Genomic DNA, 22873 nt, shown 5'->3' with positions numbered 1-22873 from the left:
GCCAGGTAGCCAACAAACAACTTTGATATCGGCCTGTCTAAGGTCCACTACCTCATTACAGTGCTTACTGCATTCTGAGTTTACCCACTATTCTATATATATTATTATAAGCCTCGCGGAGGACTAACTTGGTCCACAAAACGGTTCCGACCCCACAAGTGCCGACGATGAGCCTTCGCTTGCCAATTCGTCGGCGACCTCATTACCCACGATGCCGCAATGTCCTGGTAGCGAGCATAGTAATACCGTGTTCCTTGTTGCCAGGATTTGGATATTGCCATAGCACTGTTTGACGATCCTGGCTGTGATCGTCCTATTGGAAAGGACCCTTATGACCGCCTGGCTATCTGAAAAGATAACTAGAAACTCGTCTTTTGAACCCTTCTCAAGGTTTAGTGTGGCACAAATCGAGATTGCTAGTACATCGGCCTGAACGAACGTGAGCCAAGTTCTGATTGCAATAAGAAGTTTGGTGCCAAGTCCAACGGACACCTGCTCCTCCAACCCATCTTTGATCCGTTTGTGTACCAGTTTACATATCTGGGATCTTGTTCTGGTAAACCATTTAACCTGACATCTTGGTCTGGAATTTTGACTTGAAATTTCCTTCCAAAGCAGATTTCCTTTGACTTAGCAGATTCCTAGACCTGGTATTTTGTTCAAAATATCTTTGTGTTGTGTCTTGTTTTTAAGACTTCTGTCAGAATGTTGCATTTGCAAATTCCTCAAAGCTGCTACTACTTGGATAATAATGTGCAATGTGGGGTCCAGCCTAGGAGTCAACAAAAAAAATTTGCCAAAAATCAACGGTATTTTTTAGCCACTTTAAACGCGACGAAGAACAGGAAACAGTAAAGCAAAGCTGAGTGCACCCCTTTATACTATACTTAAATATTGCGCAATACTCAGAGGTGCCATTGTTATTTTTTTTTTATTTTTTTTTTTTGAGATGGCATATTTTCAAAAACTAATTTTTTATCAAAAAATTTGTACGTGAAAAATTTTTCAAGAAAAAAAAATTTTTAATATTTATTTTCATAGAGAATTTTGATGTGTGTATGTGCGATTTTTTTCAAATTTTTTTCTTACTCCGTTCTCGAGATATTTGGAAAACTATTCAATTGATTTGCTTTTGTTTTTGTGCTGTAAAGTTTTTAAAAATGTATAATCAAGCTGAGATTTCATATTTATTTATTGTTTATGTTTATCCATCAACCCTAAAAATTTGAAGCAAATCAAACACATGAAGTGTGAACTCCGTCGATTTTGGTATGGAACGTGCCATATATACACATATAACAAGCTGAGATTTCATATTTATTTATTGTTTATGTTTATCCATCAACCCTAAAAATTTGAAGCAAATCAAACACATGAAGTGTGAACTCCGTCGATTTTGGTATGGAACGTGCCATATATACACATATACATATATTCTCCCATTCTGACGAAAATATTTCTTTTAAAATGCCAGTGCAACACTTTTTGACCACTCAAATACACAATTTTTAATTAATTAAAGGTACCGGTCCGCTGTTGCTCTTTGGGGCCAGACCGAATCAATCAAAGCTTTCATATGTTTTCAAGGTGGAATTTGAAAATTATAAACAAACAAAAAACAGCGAAACAAATGTCATTTACTATAACAATGTGGTCAAAATTTTAGTAGATGCCCAAGACAACATAACAATAAAACACTTTGCAGTGCCTCCACTGTCAACTGAAGAGTTATTTGTTGCTTTTTTTGCGCCCGCTCATCGTATTCGCTAAAAACAAAAATAGCAGCAGAAATTAATACAAAATCGTGGTAAAATTATGCAAAGAGCAGAGATTTGTTAGCGGGAACCTACAGGCATACTTACAAATATACCTACATACATATGTACATTAGACTGCATCACCAAAAAATGTTGCGGTTTTTCCGCCAGGATTACAAAATTTATTATATTTTAAGACGTCCACCAAAATATTTCGGAAAAATTTTAAGATTTAAGTGAGCTGGACCGATTTGAAAATACCTCCAAAAATGGAGTTTTTTATGAATAAAAATAGTTTCTTAAAGAACTTTTTGAAAAAAGTCCCTTGAGATGACAAAACATATTAAGCTTAAAAAATCTGCATAAAAATATTTAAAAATATTTTCAACGGAATCGTAAGAATGAAATTTTTGATGCGGTTTTTTTAACTTTTTTCAAAGATTGATTTACGAAAAACTTGAATAACTGGGCCAAAACTATTCTGATTTAGACTTATTTGATCTCAGTAAAAAGGTATTTTCACACTGTTTTTATTTCTGTCCAAAAAAATCATTCGTGTCCCATTTTTTTTTTTTTTCAAATACCAACACATCTTAATTCAACTCTGAATGACGTTCGTTCATCCTACTTTTCTCTTTCATCCTTTGAATGAGTTTATTAGCAAAGAAATAAAAAGGGTGAGAAAATACCTTTCCAATGACACCTCTTAAGTCTAAAACGGAAGAGTTTAGATTCAGTTATTCAAGTTTTTCTTATACCAATCTTTGAAAAAAGTTAAAAAAAACAGCATCAAAAATCTCATCATTATGATTCCGTTCAAATTTTTTTTTAATTTTTTTTAAATATTTTTATGGAAATTTTTTAAGCTTAAACCGTTTTGTCATTTGAGGCGATTTTTTCAAAAAAAATCTTTAAGAAACTATTTTTATTCATAAAAAACTCCATTTTTGGAGGTATTTTCAAATCGGTCCAGCTCACTTAAATCCTAATATTTTTCCGAAATATTTTGGCGGACGTCTTAAAATATAATAGATTTTATAATTCCAATGGAAAAATAGTACCGATTTTTTTTGTATGGGGAGTGATGCAGTCTAATGTACATACATTAGGGTGCATCACTCGCCATACAAAAAAAAGTATTGGTACCGTTTTTCGATCGGAAATAAACAATTTATTTTATTTTAAAGATATTTTTTCACCTCAGATGATAAAAGGACTAAAACCTAAAAGTTCTGCTTACAAATGCTAAACAATTTTATTAGCTGAATCAAAATAATTAGATTTTTGTTGGTCAAATCGGTCTAGCTCACATAAAACTTAATATTTTTCCGAAATATTTCGCCGGAGTTCCTATATTATTAATAAATTTTATAATTCCGTTAGAAAAAGCTCTACATTTTTTTTGGCGATGCACCCTAATATACATAGAGACATGCCTAGATGCCTGATCGTTGGTATAAGTATGCGTTTGCGCTTTCGCCGCGCATTTTAATTTTTTTGGCTGCCTTTTTGTTTATCTTACCATTTTTTTGCCTTGCTCTCTCTGTCTCTTTTCAAGTGCGTTGACAAGCTCTTGGGCACCTGTCTGTCCGTACGTCGCTCCCTCTGCCTGCCTGCTTTGCCTGCATATTTCCCTGGCCTAGTGGCTAGTGTTGCGGGTGTGTTGCGCGCAAAATTTTAATTTCACGCCAGACACACTGTCGCTGCGAAAAAAGTTAGTTTATGCAAAAACCCACCCACACAATCAACTGTATAGCGCGACACAATCAAAAATACATATGTACATACATAAGTATGTACTTAGATTGATATGTATGCATGTAAGTATGTATATTTGCGCAGTCAGATTTGATTGTAATAACAACAACAAAGCTAAGTTTGTTGTTGTTGTTGTTGTTCTATGCACATACTTGGCAAGAGGCACTTGTATTTTAAATGAGTGTTTTTGCAAGCAAACACTCCAAACGCACACACACCCACTCATTCACCAGCTGAGGCAGCAACCAAAAAAAAACCCCCACCGACAACAAGCTAACAACACTGAAGGATTTAATTGGAAAATGTAAATGAGCTGCATCGCTGTTGTCACCGTAGACGTCAGCGTGCAGCTGTTGCCGTCATCGTAACTTGCACAGTGCGCTCACGCTACGAAGTATGGCGTTGCACTGTGGTCCAAAACTGGAATTTATTGTTCAAAATCTGTTCAAAATTTTAGTTTTTATACTGAAAGAAAGTTTGTAATATTTAAAAGATACCCATTTTTTTATAAAATTTTTAAATACTGCGTACCTATGTTTATAGCTCATTAAATTTTGCTACAATAAAATGCAAAAAAAAAAAAAAGTGCCAAAAAATTCGGGTTAATTTTTACTAATTTTATTCTGCACAAACTGTGCGAGAAATGTGTGCCAAAAAAATTTATGGGCTATACATACATATGTATATAAGATTGCATATCTAAAATTGTTTACAAATTCTGAAAAAAATTTTTGATTTTGGTGAAAACTTAATTTTAAATTTAAACTTTTTTCGTTTTGAGGAACCCATAACTGATTGTACTAGTTTTTATTATGTAACATTTATTTGCAGAAACAGGAGAATCGATTTTTTTTTAATTCCTACTGTCTCTGCACTTTGCGCTAAAGAATTTAATACAAAAAAAAAAACAAAAATTCGAAAATCGGGTGCAATATACATACATATTTTTTTCAAAATCGAAAAGCTTTCATTAAAACAAAAAAATGGAATTGGTTTGAAAAATTAAGGCTATGGATTATTTTTAAGAGTAAATTAAAGTTTTGGACCACTGGGTTGGTTTTCACATTGTCAAGTGGTTAAACGCGAGCGCTCCCACTGTTAACTGCTCGTTGTTTGTTTTGCTAACGCGTCTCGTTTATGCGCTTATGAATAGACGGATGTATATGTAGGTATATGTATGTTTATGCGCCCAAATATATGCAATGTTGTATATATTATTTAAGATTTTTTACCTTTATTTTTTTGTCTTTTGGTTTTGTATTCTAAGCATTGATATGTAGGTACGTTTTGTTTTAGTTTTAAAATGATTATAAATGACTTATAGCGTGACTTCCTTACTATTTGTACTTGTTACATGGATATTCCGATATTGCTGAATTTTATTAGTAGATATAAATGTTTTTTTTAGTACTGATTTTATTTTAAAAAATAACTATGAATATAAAGATCGAAAAGGGCTCTAAGACTGACGAGTTTACTAAGTTTGTATGTATATATGTATGTAATTAGAAAAACAGGTACACGTTTATACAAGCAGCAGTGTTAATATTAAGGTGGCTCTCCAAAAAACGTCCCGCTTTTCCAAAGTAATCCAAAAATTATGTCTTTTTTTAAGGTCCATCCAAAAATAGTTTATTAATGAATGGCTCTCACGTTGAAAATCGTTACTTCTAAAGATCACGTTTTTTAACATACAATTTTAAGCCGACGGGAAGCCAAGGAAATCTTCTTAAAGGATTTTTAGAGAATCTGCGAACAATTATAATAAATTATTAAAAAAAATATATATGTTTCTTTTGAAAACAATAAAATCTAATAATAAAAATAAAAAATAAGTAAATTAAAAAAAATAAAAAAGGTTCTAAAAATTTAATTTTATTTCATTTAAAATATATATATATTTTTTTTAAATAAATTTGTCTAAATACTACAAGAAAACTTAATTAAAAAAATATATATTTAATGAAGAAAAAATGGAATAAGTTCCTTAAAAGTAAATAAAATAAAAAATATGTTTCTTTTTAAAGTAATGAAGTCTAAGAAAAGAAAAAATTTAATTTAAAAAGAGAGGAAAAAATACAAGTGTCTAATAATTGACTGAAATTTAAAAAAAAAGTTATCTTTTTAAAACAAAAAATTTAATTAAAAAGAAGAAATTAATAAAATAATTTTATAAACATTAAAAGATATTTAAATAGATATCTGTTCTAAATATTTTGCTTTTTAAAACGATAAAATTTAAAGGAAACTTTAATTATAAAAAATTAAATTTTATCAACAAAATAATAAATATTCCGCTGTCCGAGGATTCGAACCTCGTCTCTCCCGAATGGCTCGTCAGTTCATTGCCAATCGGCCATTGCGATCGTTCCCAGCAAAAAAAAAAACGATTACCACAGAAACGAAAGTGGAAACGAGCTAGGCGGTGGGAATCGCTGACCCTCTCGCTTCAAGAAGGCCTTATTTTAACATGGGCATATCATTGGAGGTAAGCCCTTACCCGCAGCATTACCTTCAAACGAAGGGAGAACGCATGGATAAACAGAATCTAGAGAAGCGAACAAAGAATGCCTTACAGAGAAACTAATGTAGAATGCCTAGATAAGTACATACTTATTTATAATAAATTGAAATCAGAAAATGTCTCAAAAGATTAAAATTAAATCAAATTTTTATAAATCAGCTTTTAAACAAACATATGTATGTATGTATTTAGGTATTTAGATTTTCTTAAAAATCGGTATGTACATACATACATTCATATATATATTAAGCTTAAAATTGTAGCTTCTCACTCTTGTACTTCACTTCATCGACTGAATTCAACTTCGCTGCAAATTGAACAAAGCAAAACATGATTTTTATGCGAGACAAATTTCCACAGAAAGTAACGGTAGAAAAAGAATTTTTGGATATTCATTCTATTTTTCAGCTGACTACGATGCAGCATTCTACTTTGCACCGGGAAAGTTGGCTGAGGAGCTTTTTATGTATGACTTTAGTGCCAGAAGAAACAAAATCTTTCAAACTAGTTATTTGACTTAAACGATGTTTCCACGGCAAGTGATTCGCTCTCCCATTCGTAATTCGCTCTCTCATTCGTGATTGGCGCCCCAATTAAGAACCGAATCACGTAATTCGCCATACAAAATTTTGAGAGCGAATCACTTCATTCGTAGGTGATTCAGATCCAGTCAACCTGCGAATCAAGAACAAATCGTTGTCTTCTCTAAATTTTATCGATAACGGCTGTCAAAACACATAGATCACACACACATCCCCACCAGCACAAACATTGAAAAAATAGATAGATTCGTTAAAACTATGGATTTAGCAAATTAACCACTACAAATTTTTTCCCCCCGTTGAAATGCACAATAAACACAAGCAAAGAACAAGAAGCAGAGATGCAAAGTGAATCACGAATGTGTCGTGTAAACCGGTTGATTCGCCGTTCATAATTGAGAGAGCGAACCACGTGATTCGGTTGTCGTGGAAACGCCGTTTTACTGTAAATCAATTATCTTACAAAAGACTTCTTGGGCCGAGGCCACGGAATGAGCGGCAAAGCGGCGCGCGGCGCGCGGCTTAAAATTAAAACATATGAAATACTATTGAAGTGGCCACGCAATGAGCGTCATTTCTGAGCGGCTGAACGGCATTTCTGTGCAGTGTCGCTCAGCCGCTCATTGCGTGGCCTCGGCTTAAGGCACAATTGCTCTGTTACAATACGAGAGCAGATGTTTTTTTGTATGGAACGTAGGTAGGTGTAAGTGCCTGCATATCATGCTCTACATAGCGTATGCGTAATATTTGATACCCAGTTAATACGAGGATCACTAACAGAATACCTAAGAAAAGAAGATACATTTTGTTGGTAAGAGTGATCTTATTGGTATTCAGTATATTCTTCAGCATGAGTTAGGCCGTTTATTTTGAAAGTGACACAAGTCTTTTCATGCCGTTTGACTTCAGTGATAATTTACCTATATCTATTAGAAGTAACCAACCATTTAAGCACTAGAACAGGAAATTACTTATGTTATTTTCAAAATTAACAGCTCCTTCAGGCGGTGAAAATATTTATCCGCGGATATATATGTACATACTTGATCTAAGGGAACAAAAAAAACCATGAGGTGCCAAACCATGACTGTACGGCGGCCTTGTGCTCTTTTTTAACAAAAAAAAAACTTTAGAAAACCAAAGTAGAAAGTACAGCAAATTTCTTAAGAACTGTGTACTGCCTTAAAGAAATTTTACACAAGAAAATTTCATAGCCATTTATTGTACGTCATTTTGTATGGAGTTTTGGCTTTTCTTTAGAGCTGCATACACTGGCCTTTAGCCAAAATTCGTCCAAATTAAAAATGGTCGATTCGACTTTGATTGACCCATACATATACAGATGAGACCATGAGAGAATGTCTACAAGTACAACAAATCTAAGATCTTCCTTGCACTTACATATATATCGATACTTTTCACATCTTTACATTTAAGACATATACACACATTCTTGCAAAATTTTCGATAGGCTACTCTCGACCTCATGACATCATACATGCATACATATCGCGTCTGCATGCCAGAAACATGAATGTGTAAAAATTAAAATTTTGGGATATCAAGTTTGAAAGTTTTTCTGGGTTTTGGTATAACATAGAACATCCAAAGATTAATCAATTCAACCCAATAACTCAAAATTGGTAAATTTGCACATTCATGCTTCTGGCATAAGGTTGACGATATCTTCTCCTCATACATACATACATACATACATACATATGACGCAGTTTCCGGTTATAGCTAAAAGCTTCTAAAAGTTTTGATTAAACAATAGCAGCTGAACATTCCAATACCATTCCTGAAAGTTTTAAATAGAATTAAAAAAAAAAAAAACTGGGGAAAGAATTAAAACATTCCTTTTCCAAAAACAAAAAAAAAATTCCAAATGGAATATAAATATTCATGTGCGAAAAAAGTGCATTCATACGCAAAATAATATTTAAAAAAACCCGACACCGACTATGACAATTACCTCCGTTTTCCGTTGCTAAATATTTTTTTTTTTCGCATTCTACCACATCAACACAGACAAAAGCGATTACGACTACAAACGCGCGAATATGTTGCCGCATATGTTGCCGGACAAGCGCGCCCATACAAAGCACGAAGGAAGTGTGGCATGAGCGGAGGAGCACAATGCACAAAGGAGGATATGTAGTATGAGCGAGTGAGGGTGCGGTAAAATACAGCCATTATGCGAGCGTGAAATTCATTTAATTACCCCCCTACCACCGCATAGCGTGAAAGTCATATTCGAATGCAGGGAATTCATGCGCTTTTTTTATTGTTTTTTATTTTTTTGGTTTGGTTTGGTTTGTTGTATTCGTTTGCGTCGTTTGCCTTTTGCATACCCGCAGTACATTTTTACATTTTTACAGTTGCATATTTGCTGGCTTTTCACCTCTTTCTTGTGCTTTGCACACAAAGAGGTTTAATGGCATAGCTTTTAGCGTTACACACATAAATACAAATGTGCATACATACCTAAGTATATTAGGGTGCAACACCATCGTAACGAAAAAAAACCTGTACTCTTTTTCCAACCGAGTTATAAAATTTATTATATTTTAACACTTCTGCGAAATATTTCGTAAAAATATTTGGATTAACGTGAGCTGTACCTATCTGAAAATAGTTCCGAAAATTGGGTTTTTTTTATAAATTAAATAAGATTTTAAAAATATTTTTCTTCCAGCATCTGTGGGGATTTTTTGGAACAAAAAATGTCTAACTAAATTTTTGATTTTGAGGGTTTTTTTAAATTAACTAATTTTATGAACAAAAAAAGTCGATTTTTGAAGGAAATTTCCGAAATATTTTGGCAGAAGTCATAAAATTTAATAATTAAATTAAATGTATTAGGATGCACCAATACATATACATAAAAAAAAGTCGGTACTACATATTTTTTCCACGTAGTTATAAAATTGGCTATATTTTGAGAGTTTTGCTAAATATTTCGTAAAAATATTTGGATTAACGTTTTTAAAATTAAATAAGTTTTTAAAATTTATTTTTTTAATTAAATTAATTTAATTACTTAATATTTAAACTAATTTAATAAAATTCTTTTTTAACTCTTCTACAATCTGTGGTGACATTTTGCAAAAAAAAAATGTTTTACTAATTTTTTCGATTTTGATTATTCTTTGGCAAAAAAAAAATCGTTTAACGTAATTTTTTGTATAAAAAAAAACTATTTTTGAAAGTATTTTCACTTTTAAGCGGAAGTCTCAAAATATATTAAGTTGCATAGTTTCGGTGGGAGTACCGCAAATGGTTGGGGAGGCACCCTAAAGTAGATACATATGTATATATTTCGTTGTTGGTTGAGTGCGTCTGTCATGCCATGTGTGCGTGTGTATTTGCGTGTATATGCAGAAAAAGTGTGTAAGCCTTACATTTTAATGCATTCACTTTTGCAGATCTTTACAGCTTATGTTTAAGTCCATACAGCTTAACCAATAACATATTTTAGCGTAAAATATTTCAACGCATTTTTTGCAGCACATTCCCATACGTACGTTTCGCGGTGCTCTTGCTTTCATACATATGCTTATTTTATTCATAAATGTACTTTCATTCATGGTATTTCTGTCTTCTTCATTTTCATATTTTCTACTTGCAGGTGATAAAACGCCACCCGGTTTTCCGGTTATAACTCAGGGTCCCAGCACACGGGTAATCGAAGTCGGTCATACGGCGGTAATGCAATGCAAAGCCATTGGTAATCCAACACCCACAATCTACTGGATTAAGAATCAGACAAAGGTCGATATGAGCAATCCACGCTATTCGATAAAAGATGGTGAGTACAGAGGGGTTGAGGGTATAAACTTTTATAAATGCGCGAATACATGCAAATATGCTTATTCAGATGTACACACATACATACATACATAGTTGAGCGTGGTATGTGTTTGTTTGTATTAGCAAATTTTTGATGCCGCCGTGCGCACCCCGGTCGTCATATTTTAACTACCAACGCCTGCCGGATTTCATTTTTTTTTTTTATTATAAAGCCGTTTTTTATGCTACTCTTAGTTTTGCATATGGTTATGGCATATTTACAGGCGCGCATATGCATGACTTTGATATATAACGTTTTTTTTTTCAGTCTTTTATTTTCAGCCATTCTCTTCATTTATACAGTCGTCTTTCACGACCGTAATTAAATTCAAGGTAGTTAAAATGTAGTAAAGTGGCATTTTTTAAAAGAGTTAATGCATACTTTTCCAGTAGATTGCGGCTAAAATAATAAAAACTACTAGTCGTCATGTCTTACTTGAGTTACAACCCTTAAATCGCAGACTAAGAGCAATTTTAATTGGAATCTATGTAGGAAGAAAGAAGCTGAATGCGTGAGTGCTAAATCGGATAACCCTCGCTTTGTCGGGACAATAAATTCTTGCACCACCCTTATGTAGGTAAGGTTAAGTTATTCTAAGGTGGCTGCTACCGTGCACGAGCACGCAGGTACACGTAGGCTGAAAAGCCCCATTGTAATATAGCTGGAAGAAGTCAATTATTTCCTTCCTTGCCCTAGAAATTAAAGCACACGCGCGACTGAAGTGAAACTCCTTACTATTCCAATTGTCAATTCTGGCAACTATCTTGAAAGCTCTAACTGTCTTTCTAAAGACTTATTGAAAGATTTACTAACCAGGAGCTCTTAGCGTTATGCTGTTCGCCTTTAAGCAAAAAGTTTTTCAAAAATTAAATTAAATTAAAAAAAAAATATAAAACAAAAGACAATTTTATTAAGAAATGAAAAAAAAACAAAATGGATACAAAGCAAAAATAAATAAACTATATTTTTAAAAATTAAATGAAATCATAATTTTTTTCTTAATACAGTGAAATCTAAAAATTAAATGAGGAAAAGAAAAAAACGAAGAATATTATAATCAAAAGTTAAATAAAATTTAAAAATAAATATTTTTATTTTGTAAAACTAAATCTGCGAATCAAAAGAACTTTTAATTAAAAAATAAAATTAAATTAAATAATATCCTAGAAATTAAATTTAATAAAAAAAATATTTTTTATTTTAAAACAGTAACATTTAAAAACTATAAGAAAATGAAATTTTCGAAAGAATAACATATTTATTTTAAAAACAAAAAAAAATCAAATAAGTTCCTAAAAATTCAACTAAATTTAGAAACAATTTGTTTTTAAGATCTAAAAATTTAGAGATAACTAAACCGAAAAGAAAACAATATAATTTAAAAAAGGAAAAAAAAAATAACTTCCTAAAAATGAAATAAAATAAAAAAGTATTTTTTTTTTTGAAACAATAACTAAACATTAAAAAAATTAAATTGAGGGTTAAAAAATAAATAAATTTAAAAATAAACAAAATAAATAAAATAACTTTCTAAAAAATTTATGAAATAAAAAACTTTAATTTTATTTTAAAAGAATAAAATCTAAAAGTTAAAAGAAAATTGGATTAAGAAAAGAAAAAAAGATGTAAATAAAAATGTCGCTCCCTAAGGACTCGCACGCTGATCTCAAAATGGCACGCCTGTGATTTGCGCACTCGGCCATTGCAACTGTTGGAGCGGCACGAGCTAAATGGTATACAAGTGCTTTATTTCGAAATAGCTTTTCACCACGAGTGGTGAAGAGACCACTTTTCTTCTAGCCACTACACCACAGCGGCCCTCAGTGTCGGGTTATTACCGCGGCTATAAATCCATCAGAAGAGCGAAGTAGCGGGGAAGAGCTTTTGATCGACTTACAACAAAATTTTTGCCAAATTTGCCTGCTATCCCAACAGGTGGATTCTTCAGTCTTTTTGAGTTCACAGTAGCTTAAAGGTATGCCCCCGTCTTAAGCAGAGTTGACTATAGATATTTGCGTCGCTTTCTTAGCCAACTCATCGGGCTTGCGGTTGCTAAGAATATTCCTGTGCACAGGCACCCATGCAATAGCCAAGGAGCACGGAGATGCCTGCAGGTTGAGAATATTTCTGTATTCTATTGCTGCTTTAACGGGAGTTTCTATGGGATTTAAAGATATTGCTAGGCCGTTCTAGAAGAGCGGAAGCTACGGCGCTACGCTCTCCCTTAAAACGCTAAAGTGATCCAGTAAGTAAAGTCTAAGGTTTAGTGTGAGTTCAATGATGTGAACTACGCTGCCTACTTTTTCGTTTAGCTTTGAACCATCGACCCTGAGTCTTTAACTCTGGCACCTTTCCATTCCTTGCTCTCTGGAACCTTTTGGAGAATTTTTTATCTAAACAGAGTAGAGGAATAGTATAGTCTAGTGGTCGTAGATTATTCGGTTGAATTCCCAGAACACTTGCGTGTTCGAATCTGGCGTCTCTACGGCTGGATCGTACTTATCCTTGCAGCGCTACAATTGTATGAATATTTAAAATTAATTGCAGAGATAGTTCTCCCGCGACAAGCATGGACGCCGTCCAGGTAAGCCGAAACTCGTACTACTTTACTACGAAATATGTTTAAAATTAAATTAGTCTGGTCCTTACAATTATTTTCTGGGTATATAATACATCGCTTCCTGAGATTTCTTTGAAGCTCTCTTGTGAAGAAATTAGACAAGTCTACGTTAGCTAGGCAGCTAAAGCGAATGCAATTATTCGCTCTTATTAGAATCATTTGGTCACATTGGCGCCCCCTCCCCGACTATAGATCCTTAAGTCGTGCTAAATATGTTTGCGGTTAAAGTTGCTGCAGGAGGCACTAAGGTCAGATTTAAGAGCATGGATGCATTTTTGACTGAAGTAGGAGTTTGCTAAACAACTTTTTGGAAGCTTCGACTTCATCCTTAATAACAGGTTTCACTGAGTATCAAGACTGGCGCCAATCAGCTCTTTCCCTACTCACATCACTCAAGTTATGAGTGCATTGATGCAATGCAATGTTTTCCTGGCAGATGTATTTAGTTGCCATTAACGCAGATGTCGATAAGCTACGCAAATGTATGACGGCAATAAGAGAGTTACAAATATACTCGCATGGCCAAGTGGCACTCATCACCTTTCGGCTTACCCACAAAGCGCTCAAAGTCAGTCAGAGGGCGCCTGATTCACATTTCGGTCGCATCAGACAAATATCAGTGCCAGGCCACAATGACGTTGCCGAAAACTGTGTAGCGCATGGATTGGCTAACAAATTTTCGCTCGTGCTACTTAGTATCACCGAGCAAGAGGGGAATTACCTTCTGCAGACTATCTTTGAACTATTCTTCGGCGGATCATCCTCATCTTGGCGTAGAGCAAATTGTAGTACAAACATTTGGGTGGAACTTTCTAAACGCAAAAAATCAAGATTTACTTATTTAAGCTGTATTGAGAGTCCATTGCGAACCTCTGTTGCAAAAAATTATTTCATTGCTCCAAATTAAAACATAAAATTCAATTATAAATTTGATAAAGTTTATCTTTACTTCGTTAATTCAATTACATTCGAGCTGGCAAGTGTTTTTCATTAAGCAAAGCATACTTATAGGCTACTAACTTTGTTATGCGACTAGTGACAACTTGTTAAATATATTTACTTATTATTGCAATAAACAAGTTGGAGAAGTCCAAAGCACAAACTGCTTCGAAGATTAACAAGTGACCAACTGCCTTTAACAACCAGAGACTAATATTTTTATAACATAACAAGCCAACACGTCAAAGTTTTATTTTTTCTTTGCAAGCTACTCTCCTCAACACTTTTAAATTGCTGCTACTAGTTTTATGTGGGCTTCTTTGGCTTCACACTCCATCCTCAGTTGCAACTCAAACTCGGCATAGCTTTTGCAAGTGTCAACACGTGAGTCCCTAGGGTGTAGTTAATTATAAATTTCAGACTTTCTGCCACACCTTAACCCCTTAACAGTCACCGGCACACTATTTACTTTCTACTACATCTTTACAATTTCGTTAACTACAGTTAGTTGCGCATATTTCCATGGTAAAGATAATATTTTTATTAGACGAGAGCTGTCTGTGCAAGTCTTTGGCGCAGGTAATAACAAATATCACTCTTTCCCTCTCTTTTACAGTTACCGAGCGGACTTTGAGTAGCTAATTATTTGCGGATTAAACTTGTCTGCATGCCAAGCAGAAGTAAAGTTATAATAAGTTGACTAGTTGGCTGAAAGATTTTGTAGTATTTACAGGTAAAATGCGTTGAAAGGACTGATTGTATTTACTGCCTTCAAAAAGGTAAACAAGTATTGCATATTTTTCGAAAGTAAATTTAAAGGCTATCATTTTTATTGCATATTTTTGGGTGTTGGTATTTAATGTTGCATTCATTTACAAAACATAAGTTGATTTGTATTTAGAAGTAGCTATACTTTAAAGTTCAAAAGCAACTTATTGAAGTGGAGAATCTTCTTGAATGTAGACACATTTTTAAATGAAAAAAATTATGTACACTAGGGCGGGTAAATTTGTTTACTATGCCCGTTGCTATAGGATTTTGCATGTAATTCGAAGCAAATTTGGAGCTAAAATCAGTGTGGAGTTTGCCAAATTGCGAAAATAGGTATATGAACATTTTCACTGTCACGCCCTCTGGTGGAAATTTTAAATATTGAGCATATGGTAGGAATATAGCAGCACCAAAATCAGTAAATTTTTAAAAGTGGTGCACAAAAAAAACAGGTTTGGGAACCTCTGATTTAAACCTGTTCTTGGCGTTCGAGAACCTATCGTAGGTCGGCATGAAAATCGGCACCGTTACCTTTTCAGCTGATCCGTAGCCCGAACGTAAACACAGTTTTCCCGAAATTTCAAAAATTGATTGAGAAGTTTTCCACAAATATGCCATATTGTCCTGAGTCACATTTTTAGAATTGCTGCGTTAATAATCTCGGAGGCTTTGGCCCATATAAAAAAAAAAAAACTAATTTCTCCTGAAATTTGTAAGTAAAGGAATAAAATCGAGATATTGCATACTTTGAGTCATTTATCTAAGAAATTTATTTCATCATTTCCTTAGCAAAGAGCAAACTTTTTCCATCCAATTCTTACGCTCAACATTTCATAGTTAATCCCAAACCTTCTACTTCTACATAATTATACTAAGTACTTCTACGAAGCGAAAAAAAATCACATTCAAATTCCCTACTTGCCGATCAGCGCTCGCACCTTTTCGCTGCCCCCCTTACAATTAAAGCCATAAAACCATAATTTAATTACAAAAACCACTTTTGCTTTTCGCGTTGTACGAAAATTAACATTTTTTCCATCTACTTTAGCACTTCACTTTACATATTTGCAAGCATACCACCAAACAAAAAAAAAAATATTATTATTTTTTGGCTACCCCATCCTCTTGCCTACTTAGTGGCGCCATAGCCGGATTTCACTTTGCTTGCTTTTGCCATAACAATATTGACTCGACCCAATCATGTTGTATTAATTAACCTAACCAGCTACATACTTTTGTACAGACTCAGCAAATATGGCACCATTCACGTACATAGCAAACAAATTTTTACAGCGTATGCGTACGCTTCGTTATTGTTGTTATTGCTTTTGCGCGCTGCTCCTAAAAGTATACTGCATACTTTTACTTCATTCAAACAGCTGTGGTCGCTTGCACAAATACCTAGAAATCGTAAATTTTCCGCATGCCAATGTTATGGTCATAATCTTAACGGACCAACAAAATACCGTAAGGGGCTAATTGAATAAAAAACATGATAGGAATTTTTAATGAATTTTGTCCATTACGTGAATTATGTATGTACGTATGTATGAGGTATGTGGCTATGTGTACATACTTATAAGTAAACTATTTAAAATATACACAAACATATGCAAGTTGGTAGTATGTTGTAGCAAAAATTTGTGTAGCATATTTTACGGCATCGCAAACTTGCTCTATGAAAGGTAACGAGTGCTAGACACATACTCAATTCTTAAATAGAATCTGCAGCTGCTTCCGTCTGTTGGTGTTTGCCACTGGAAGACCACTTTCAGCTCTGGCCTTCATTTATTATGCATTCATCGCATACTATTTAAAAAGGGTTGCATACTTTTAGGCGTGCATGTTACACAAAGAAAAAGTTTGTACAAATTTTTAATGTGTTGTCGGAAAAAGCACTAAAAATCGGAATTATAAATTTTTTTTGGAGCGTTAATTGAAATAAATTGTAAAACAAAAAAATTTAAGTTTAAGTTAATAGCTCGTGGAATTGCGTATTTTTAGGCGTTGGTTCTCTAAGCACTAAATTAATGTGCAGTTAGGAACTCAGTATGGAAAAGTATGCATTTTGTAATTCAATCAAGTTTTTATTATTCGCGCGACATTGCGTCGGTTATGAACCTTTAATCAAGCCTCCGTTCTTCAGCCATTTGGTGCACGAGCATTCGAAAGCAGTGTTGCCACAAATTTTTTTTATTTTTTACCAAAATTGCCAAACATATTTTATGTGCAGAACTGTACAAACATACATATCGAGCACTAACCGCCAAAATAACGTAGGCGACATTTTTTAAAAATCTTCCTTTTGATGCAGAAATATTCTTAGAGCATCTAGATGCCTTTCTGCATCAAAAAGAAAATTTTGAAAAAATGTCACTCACGTGATTTTGGCAGTTAGGGCTCAATATGTATGTACATATATATATCCGAAGATACCAAGCTTTTCCGGCCATCAATGCTCCACTAACCTAAATTTTTACGAAAGTTTGTTGAATTTTTTTTTAAATATTTAAATAAAAGTTTGAAGTTTGAATTTGTTTGAGTTCAAAGAAAGAATAATATTTTTATAAAAAATAACCATAATTAAATAACAAAAAAAAATAATATGTTAAATCTTGTCAAAATATGGTGCGGCTATAATTTTTCCGACCACTGTATGGAAACAAGTGACAAGAAAATATATCAAAAATTCAACACTTGAAGGGAAGCTTTCGACTCACACATAGACAGGGTGAAGTCCCGAGAATATACGTATTTATGAAGAATCAGAACCAATATTGACCTATTTGACATGTAAGACCGAATGGAAAAAAATTACCAAATTGAAAAATAAACTACAAAATTACCAAACTTGACAAATAAAGAAAAAAATTACCAATTTTGGTTAAAAATTACCAAAGCGGCAACGCTGTTCGAAACCTCGGATCTCTCGAATGCCACTCCTTTGCTCACTCGGTCCAACCGTTGTAGGAGCAACGCAAGCAAAATTCATTCATCCATTTGGAACTTGAACAAGTGCTTTCCAAAGAGCTTTCCACGATGAAAGTTGGCAAGTGAGCTTTTTAATAGGTTTTATTGAGCTTGCCTTTTTGTTTTTTGGGTCAAATCTAGTAATTGAAATTGCATCCCCTTCCTTTTAACATACTGATCTGAAATTTGGTACACACCTTTCACTATAATTCCAAGATAGCCGCCGCCACAAAATGGCGACCAACAAAATTTTTTACAACGCCCTTATTTAATATGGGTATCAAATGGAAGAACTTGTCTAGCAAAAGACAGTACAGAAGGAAAACGCTCCAAAATCCAAGATGGCCGCCGTCACAAAATTACGGATTACATTTTTTTCCAGTCACATAATGAAACTTCTTAATCCAAGACGGCCGCCACCACAAAATGGCCGATTACACATTTTTTTACAACGCTCTTAGTATGGGTATTAAATGAAAAAGGCCTCACTAGCAGAAGACAGTGAACGTGAAAAAGTTTCAAATCCAAAATGGCCGCCACCACACACCACGGATTACTTAGTTTTTTAGCACCCCTCAATATGGGTATCAAATGAACGGGTTTGACTAGTGAAATACAGCACACCGTTGAAAATTCCAAATCCAAGATAGTCGCCAGTACAAAATATCGGATTTCATAATTTGTTCACTCCTGTTAATATGGGTAATCGGTGTTAAGTGGAAAGATTTTACAATTAGAATACAGTAGATGGCGGATCATAGAGTTCAGATTGTTAATTTCTTTAAACTGAAAACTAGGCATCTAACAAAACTAAGAATATCTGCCACTCAAGTCTATATTTCGTATTTTGTCGAGGATTGTATGGCGTTAGGGTGGCTAAAAAAATACGTCGTTAGCGAAACACCACCCAAGTTAAGGGAACAGGCTAAAGCACGCCGAGGACTGTGCAGCATTAGGGTGGATAAAAAGTATATGTCGTTAGCATTTTCCTCTCAATTCTTAGGAACATCTTGTTGTACAAGAGCCTTTCCCCTCTATTGGACCTCTGGGGCGTCGATTGTCATAATGTCCATTGTTCGTGGGAACAAAATGGTAGCAAATAATAAAATACATGCTAAAAAAAAATGGTACCACGCATCATACCACTCTCCCCTGCGCTCTAGGAAATTGATCAGACGAATATTATAATTGTGGCAACTTAACCTAACTTACAGGCGCTCACTAAAAATTCTCCTATATGGATGTTGATTATAATTGAACAGCCGAAACTTAACGTAGCTTAATGCCACGTCAAAATCTATTTCATTTTGATGTTTTAAGTTCTAAGTTCCGTTAAGTTAAATTAAGTTGCCATAATCAGGCTTTCAAAAATAAAATCGAACAAATAAATTTTGTTGGTGCGTTACACGGAAAAAATGCTCAACACCCTCGGCAAAAAAACATCTAAAAAATCCAGGGTAATTTTTAGCTACTTGAAATTCAAACTTTATTGCTCTTAACTTGATGTGGCTACAAATCTGCATACTAGAAAATTTTCCACGATTCTATATTCTTATGTAGTTTCTGTTATAGTTCGAAACAATATCATTTTGAATTTTGGTGCTATTATTTTGACCGTAGCTGTACATACCTAATTATTTTTTAGCTTTCAGTACATAATTCACATCTTTTTTCCAATGAAACCGTTTAAATTAATTTTTTTTTACTTATTTAATTTTTATTCAACAATTTTTGTAAGACTTTCGTGCCAGAAAAAACAAAAATCTTCTAACTATCTTAGTCTTGCCTACGGTCTTTCAATTTTCTTGCAAAAGACTTGCATCTATCTCAGCCAGAATTTCGTTGTTGGTGCAATTTTTTTTATTCTTATATTCTTGTACATAACCGCTATGACTGTTAACGCAGAGATCCAACCAGTAAGTCTGAAGTGTTTTGTTTTTCATTTGAGAATGTAATAGAAACGAAGTTTTAGAAATGCCTACATATAACCCTTTATTTCATTATCATAGCAACTATTCATTTTTTTTTAATTTTCCCCCAAGCACTCAGACACTTAACTTTCAATTTCCATTTCCTTTCCTTTCTTCCTAACTATTGCTTATCATCCTGACTTCTTGCAGCCGCTTTTAGTCCTTTACTAATCCTTAGCAAAGCACTTTCATTGTAATCCTTGTTTACTTAACAACTTGACCACTTCTAACGGGTGATTTTTTTGAGGTTAGGATTTTCATGCATTAGTATTTGACAGATCACGTGGGATTTCAGACATGGTGTCAAAGAGAAAGATGCTCAGTATGCTTTGACATTTCATCATGAATAGACTTACTAACGAGCAACGCTTGCAAATCATTGAATTTTATTACCAAAATCAGTGTTCGGTTCGCTTTACGTCCGATTTATGGTCTACATAATCGACCAAGTGAGCAAACAATTAATGCGATTGTGACCAAGTTTCGCACTCAGTTTACTTTATTGGACATTAAACCAACCACACGAATGCGTACAGTGCGTACAGAAGAGAATATTGCGTCTGTTTCTGAGAGTGTTGCTGAAGACCGTGAAATGTCGATTCGTCGCCGTTCGCAGCAATTGGGTTTGCGAAACACATTTCGAACCGAACACTGATTTTGGTAATAAAATTCAATGATTTGCAAGCGTTGCTCGTTAGTAAGTCTATTCATGATGAAATGTCAAAGCATACTGAGCATCTTTCTCTTTGACACCATGTCTGAAATCCCACGTGATCTGTCAAATACTAATGCATGAAAATCCTAACCTCAAAAAAATCACCCGTTAGCACTCAACAGCAAAGCGCAACAACAACAACAACAACAACACTTTTAAGTATTCACTCCCTTCCGCCCCAGCCCCCCATTGTCGAGGCATTGTTGAGCTGATGGTATGTTTACTGACGCCGCGCGCCACCACTGCTTAGTTGAGTCTATTGATAAGTAGGTTTATTATTGTGTTGCAGTTTGTTTGCTAGCCTGCTTGTTTGTTGGTTGGTTGGTTAGTTTAGTTGCTTTTTGTTTACTTACATCATTGTTGCATTGCTAACAACTCATATGACAGTCGATTTTGCTAATATGCTATTGTCAGTTGTTGCGGTTACATCTTCATTCGTTAACTTTTCACTATGTGCATATACATATTTACATATGTATGTGTAGATACTTGCATCTCGTGCGTCTAGTGATACTTCAGCATATCTTGTCATGCTTTGCCACCCCGCAAGCATTTTGTGTCAACAATATTTGCAATTGAGGCATGTTTACCTTGTGGTGCATTAACGCCAATGGCTATAGAGTGAGTGCAGTGTAACGCAGCCGAAGTGCTCTACAAACTAATGGCCATCCAACATACAACACCTGCCCGCTAGCGACTTTTAATGAGAGTGTATTGTTTGGTATGAGTGTACATATATATATGTACATATATGTACGACTACGACTGCCATATCAGCTGGCGATCATTGTCACTCTGTCACTGGAGCCATTCGTTTCCTACATAACAGCGCTCGTATATAGAGCTAGCAAAAACCGCCGTTATCGTCATTATCGTTAACATTATCGTTTGTTATTTGTCGTTTGTTATTTGTCGTTTGTTACATAATGTGATTTGTTGTTGCTGTTATTGCCAATGGCTCTACTGCCACCATCACTACTTTTCATCCTTTTCAACTCGTCTCCAGCTCAACATTGGTGCAGCTTGGATCGACTTAACACAGCCCATTCAATTCAATTCGCTTTTACTTATTCGATAGTTGTATGTACATAGGTGTATGATATGATATTTGGCCTGCTGTCTGCGTGTTTGTTGGTGAGACAGCTGAGTATGTTGTTGTCGACGACTATCCATTCGTTTTCATGTATTTGAAATGTCAATATTTGCTCTTCTAATGACCACGCAACCAGACATCGTGCAAACAATCTATACAACTTGTTAATCTAATACCTTCCTTACCTTCTTGTTGTTGTGGGTCGCTGCCTATCTTATACATACATAAATATTATTCACGCGATTATTGTTGTTTCTTTATTTGTCTGTAACGCTGCTCAGGGTCGCTGTCATCAACATTGTACTTCATTTTCAGCGTTACTCCTCTGTTGTTGTCATTATTTTAGTCATTTGTGTCGGCATTGCCATTTCACTTCCATATTGTTTAAGTAAATATAAGAATGAATTGAGCATACACACATAGGCTAAAATATACTGTTTATGTATGTGTATACTAGGGCGGGTCAATTTGTATGGATCGATTTTTTTCGACATTGTTCCTAGCATATTCGGATTCTTCATAAAATTCTAAGAAAAAAATTCCTGCAGACCATAGCTCTAAAGTCAATTTCGAGCCTGCGCATTTTTAAAAGAAGATATAAAAATGAATTGCTGTCCGTTAGCCTCGCTAAGACTCGAAAACAGCTTCACCGATTTGAATATTTTTATTTTTTTGGTTTGTGTTTTATAATATCCGGATGGTTAAAACCAGAAAAAATAGAGAGTTGCCACCTGTTTAAAAATTTCAATAAAAGTAAATTAATTACATAAATTAGATATTGCAATATGGGTGGCAAAAGAAAGAGATTACGACTTACAGGTGAAAATATTTTTGAGGGGGGTTGCCACCTGTTTCAAAATTTAATTAAATAAAATTGATAAGATAAATTAAATATTGCAATATGGGTATCAAATTAAAAAGGTTTAAGAAGGCTTACTACTGAAAATATTTTTGAGTCGAGTTGCCACCAATTTCGAAAATTTAATTCAATTAAGTTAATAAGATAAAGTATGTATTATAATATAGGTGTCGAACGAAAAGTATTTGAAAAATTATTGATTAAGAAATATTTTCTATAGGCCTGCCACCTACCTGAGCGGTAAAAACTAAAAGCCATACTCGCAAATATTATTCAAAGCTTTTGAGGCTCGCATCAGTGTGGAATACTGTAACTCCGTCAAGTTAGTGTTTATTGATGGCAAACAAAGTACTATCATGTTTGGCAATGATATCACCCCATCGAACAATGCACTTAGCCTCGATATAAATAAATAATATAAAAAAAACTTTTTAATATACAACGCTTTTATAAATGGACTAAAAAGTAGAAAATAATATTTCTCAGTCCCATAGAATTTGTT

At 34.1% G+C, this 22873-nt stretch overlaps 1 protein-coding gene across 1 annotated transcript in view; it reads left to right on the top strand.

Annotated features, from left to right (window-relative positions):
• The window catches only part of LOC108360477 (tyrosine-protein phosphatase Lar-like), a gene marked incomplete at its 3' end in the record, with an annotated part of 113605 nt that overhangs the window by 25747 nt on the left and 64985 nt on the right, over nt 1-22873 (top strand). The window contains exon 4 of the mRNA XM_017612756.1: nt 10213-10392. Within this exon, the coding sequence (XP_017468245.1) occupies nt 10293-10392 (100 nt within the window). The remainder of the gene's footprint in view (nt 1-10212; nt 10393-22873) is intronic.

The sequence above is a fragment of the Rhagoletis zephyria genome, unplaced genomic scaffold (genome assembly GCF_001687245.7).
Source record: "Rhagoletis zephyria isolate East Lansing unplaced genomic scaffold, Rhagoletis_zephyria_1.1 Rzeph_scaffold_00579, whole genome shotgun sequence".
Classification (NCBI taxonomy): Eukaryota; Metazoa; Arthropoda; class Insecta; order Diptera; family Tephritidae; genus Rhagoletis; species Rhagoletis zephyria.
The sequence above is the reverse complement of the archived record's forward strand: the minus strand, read 5'-3'. Positions and strand labels throughout refer to the sequence as shown.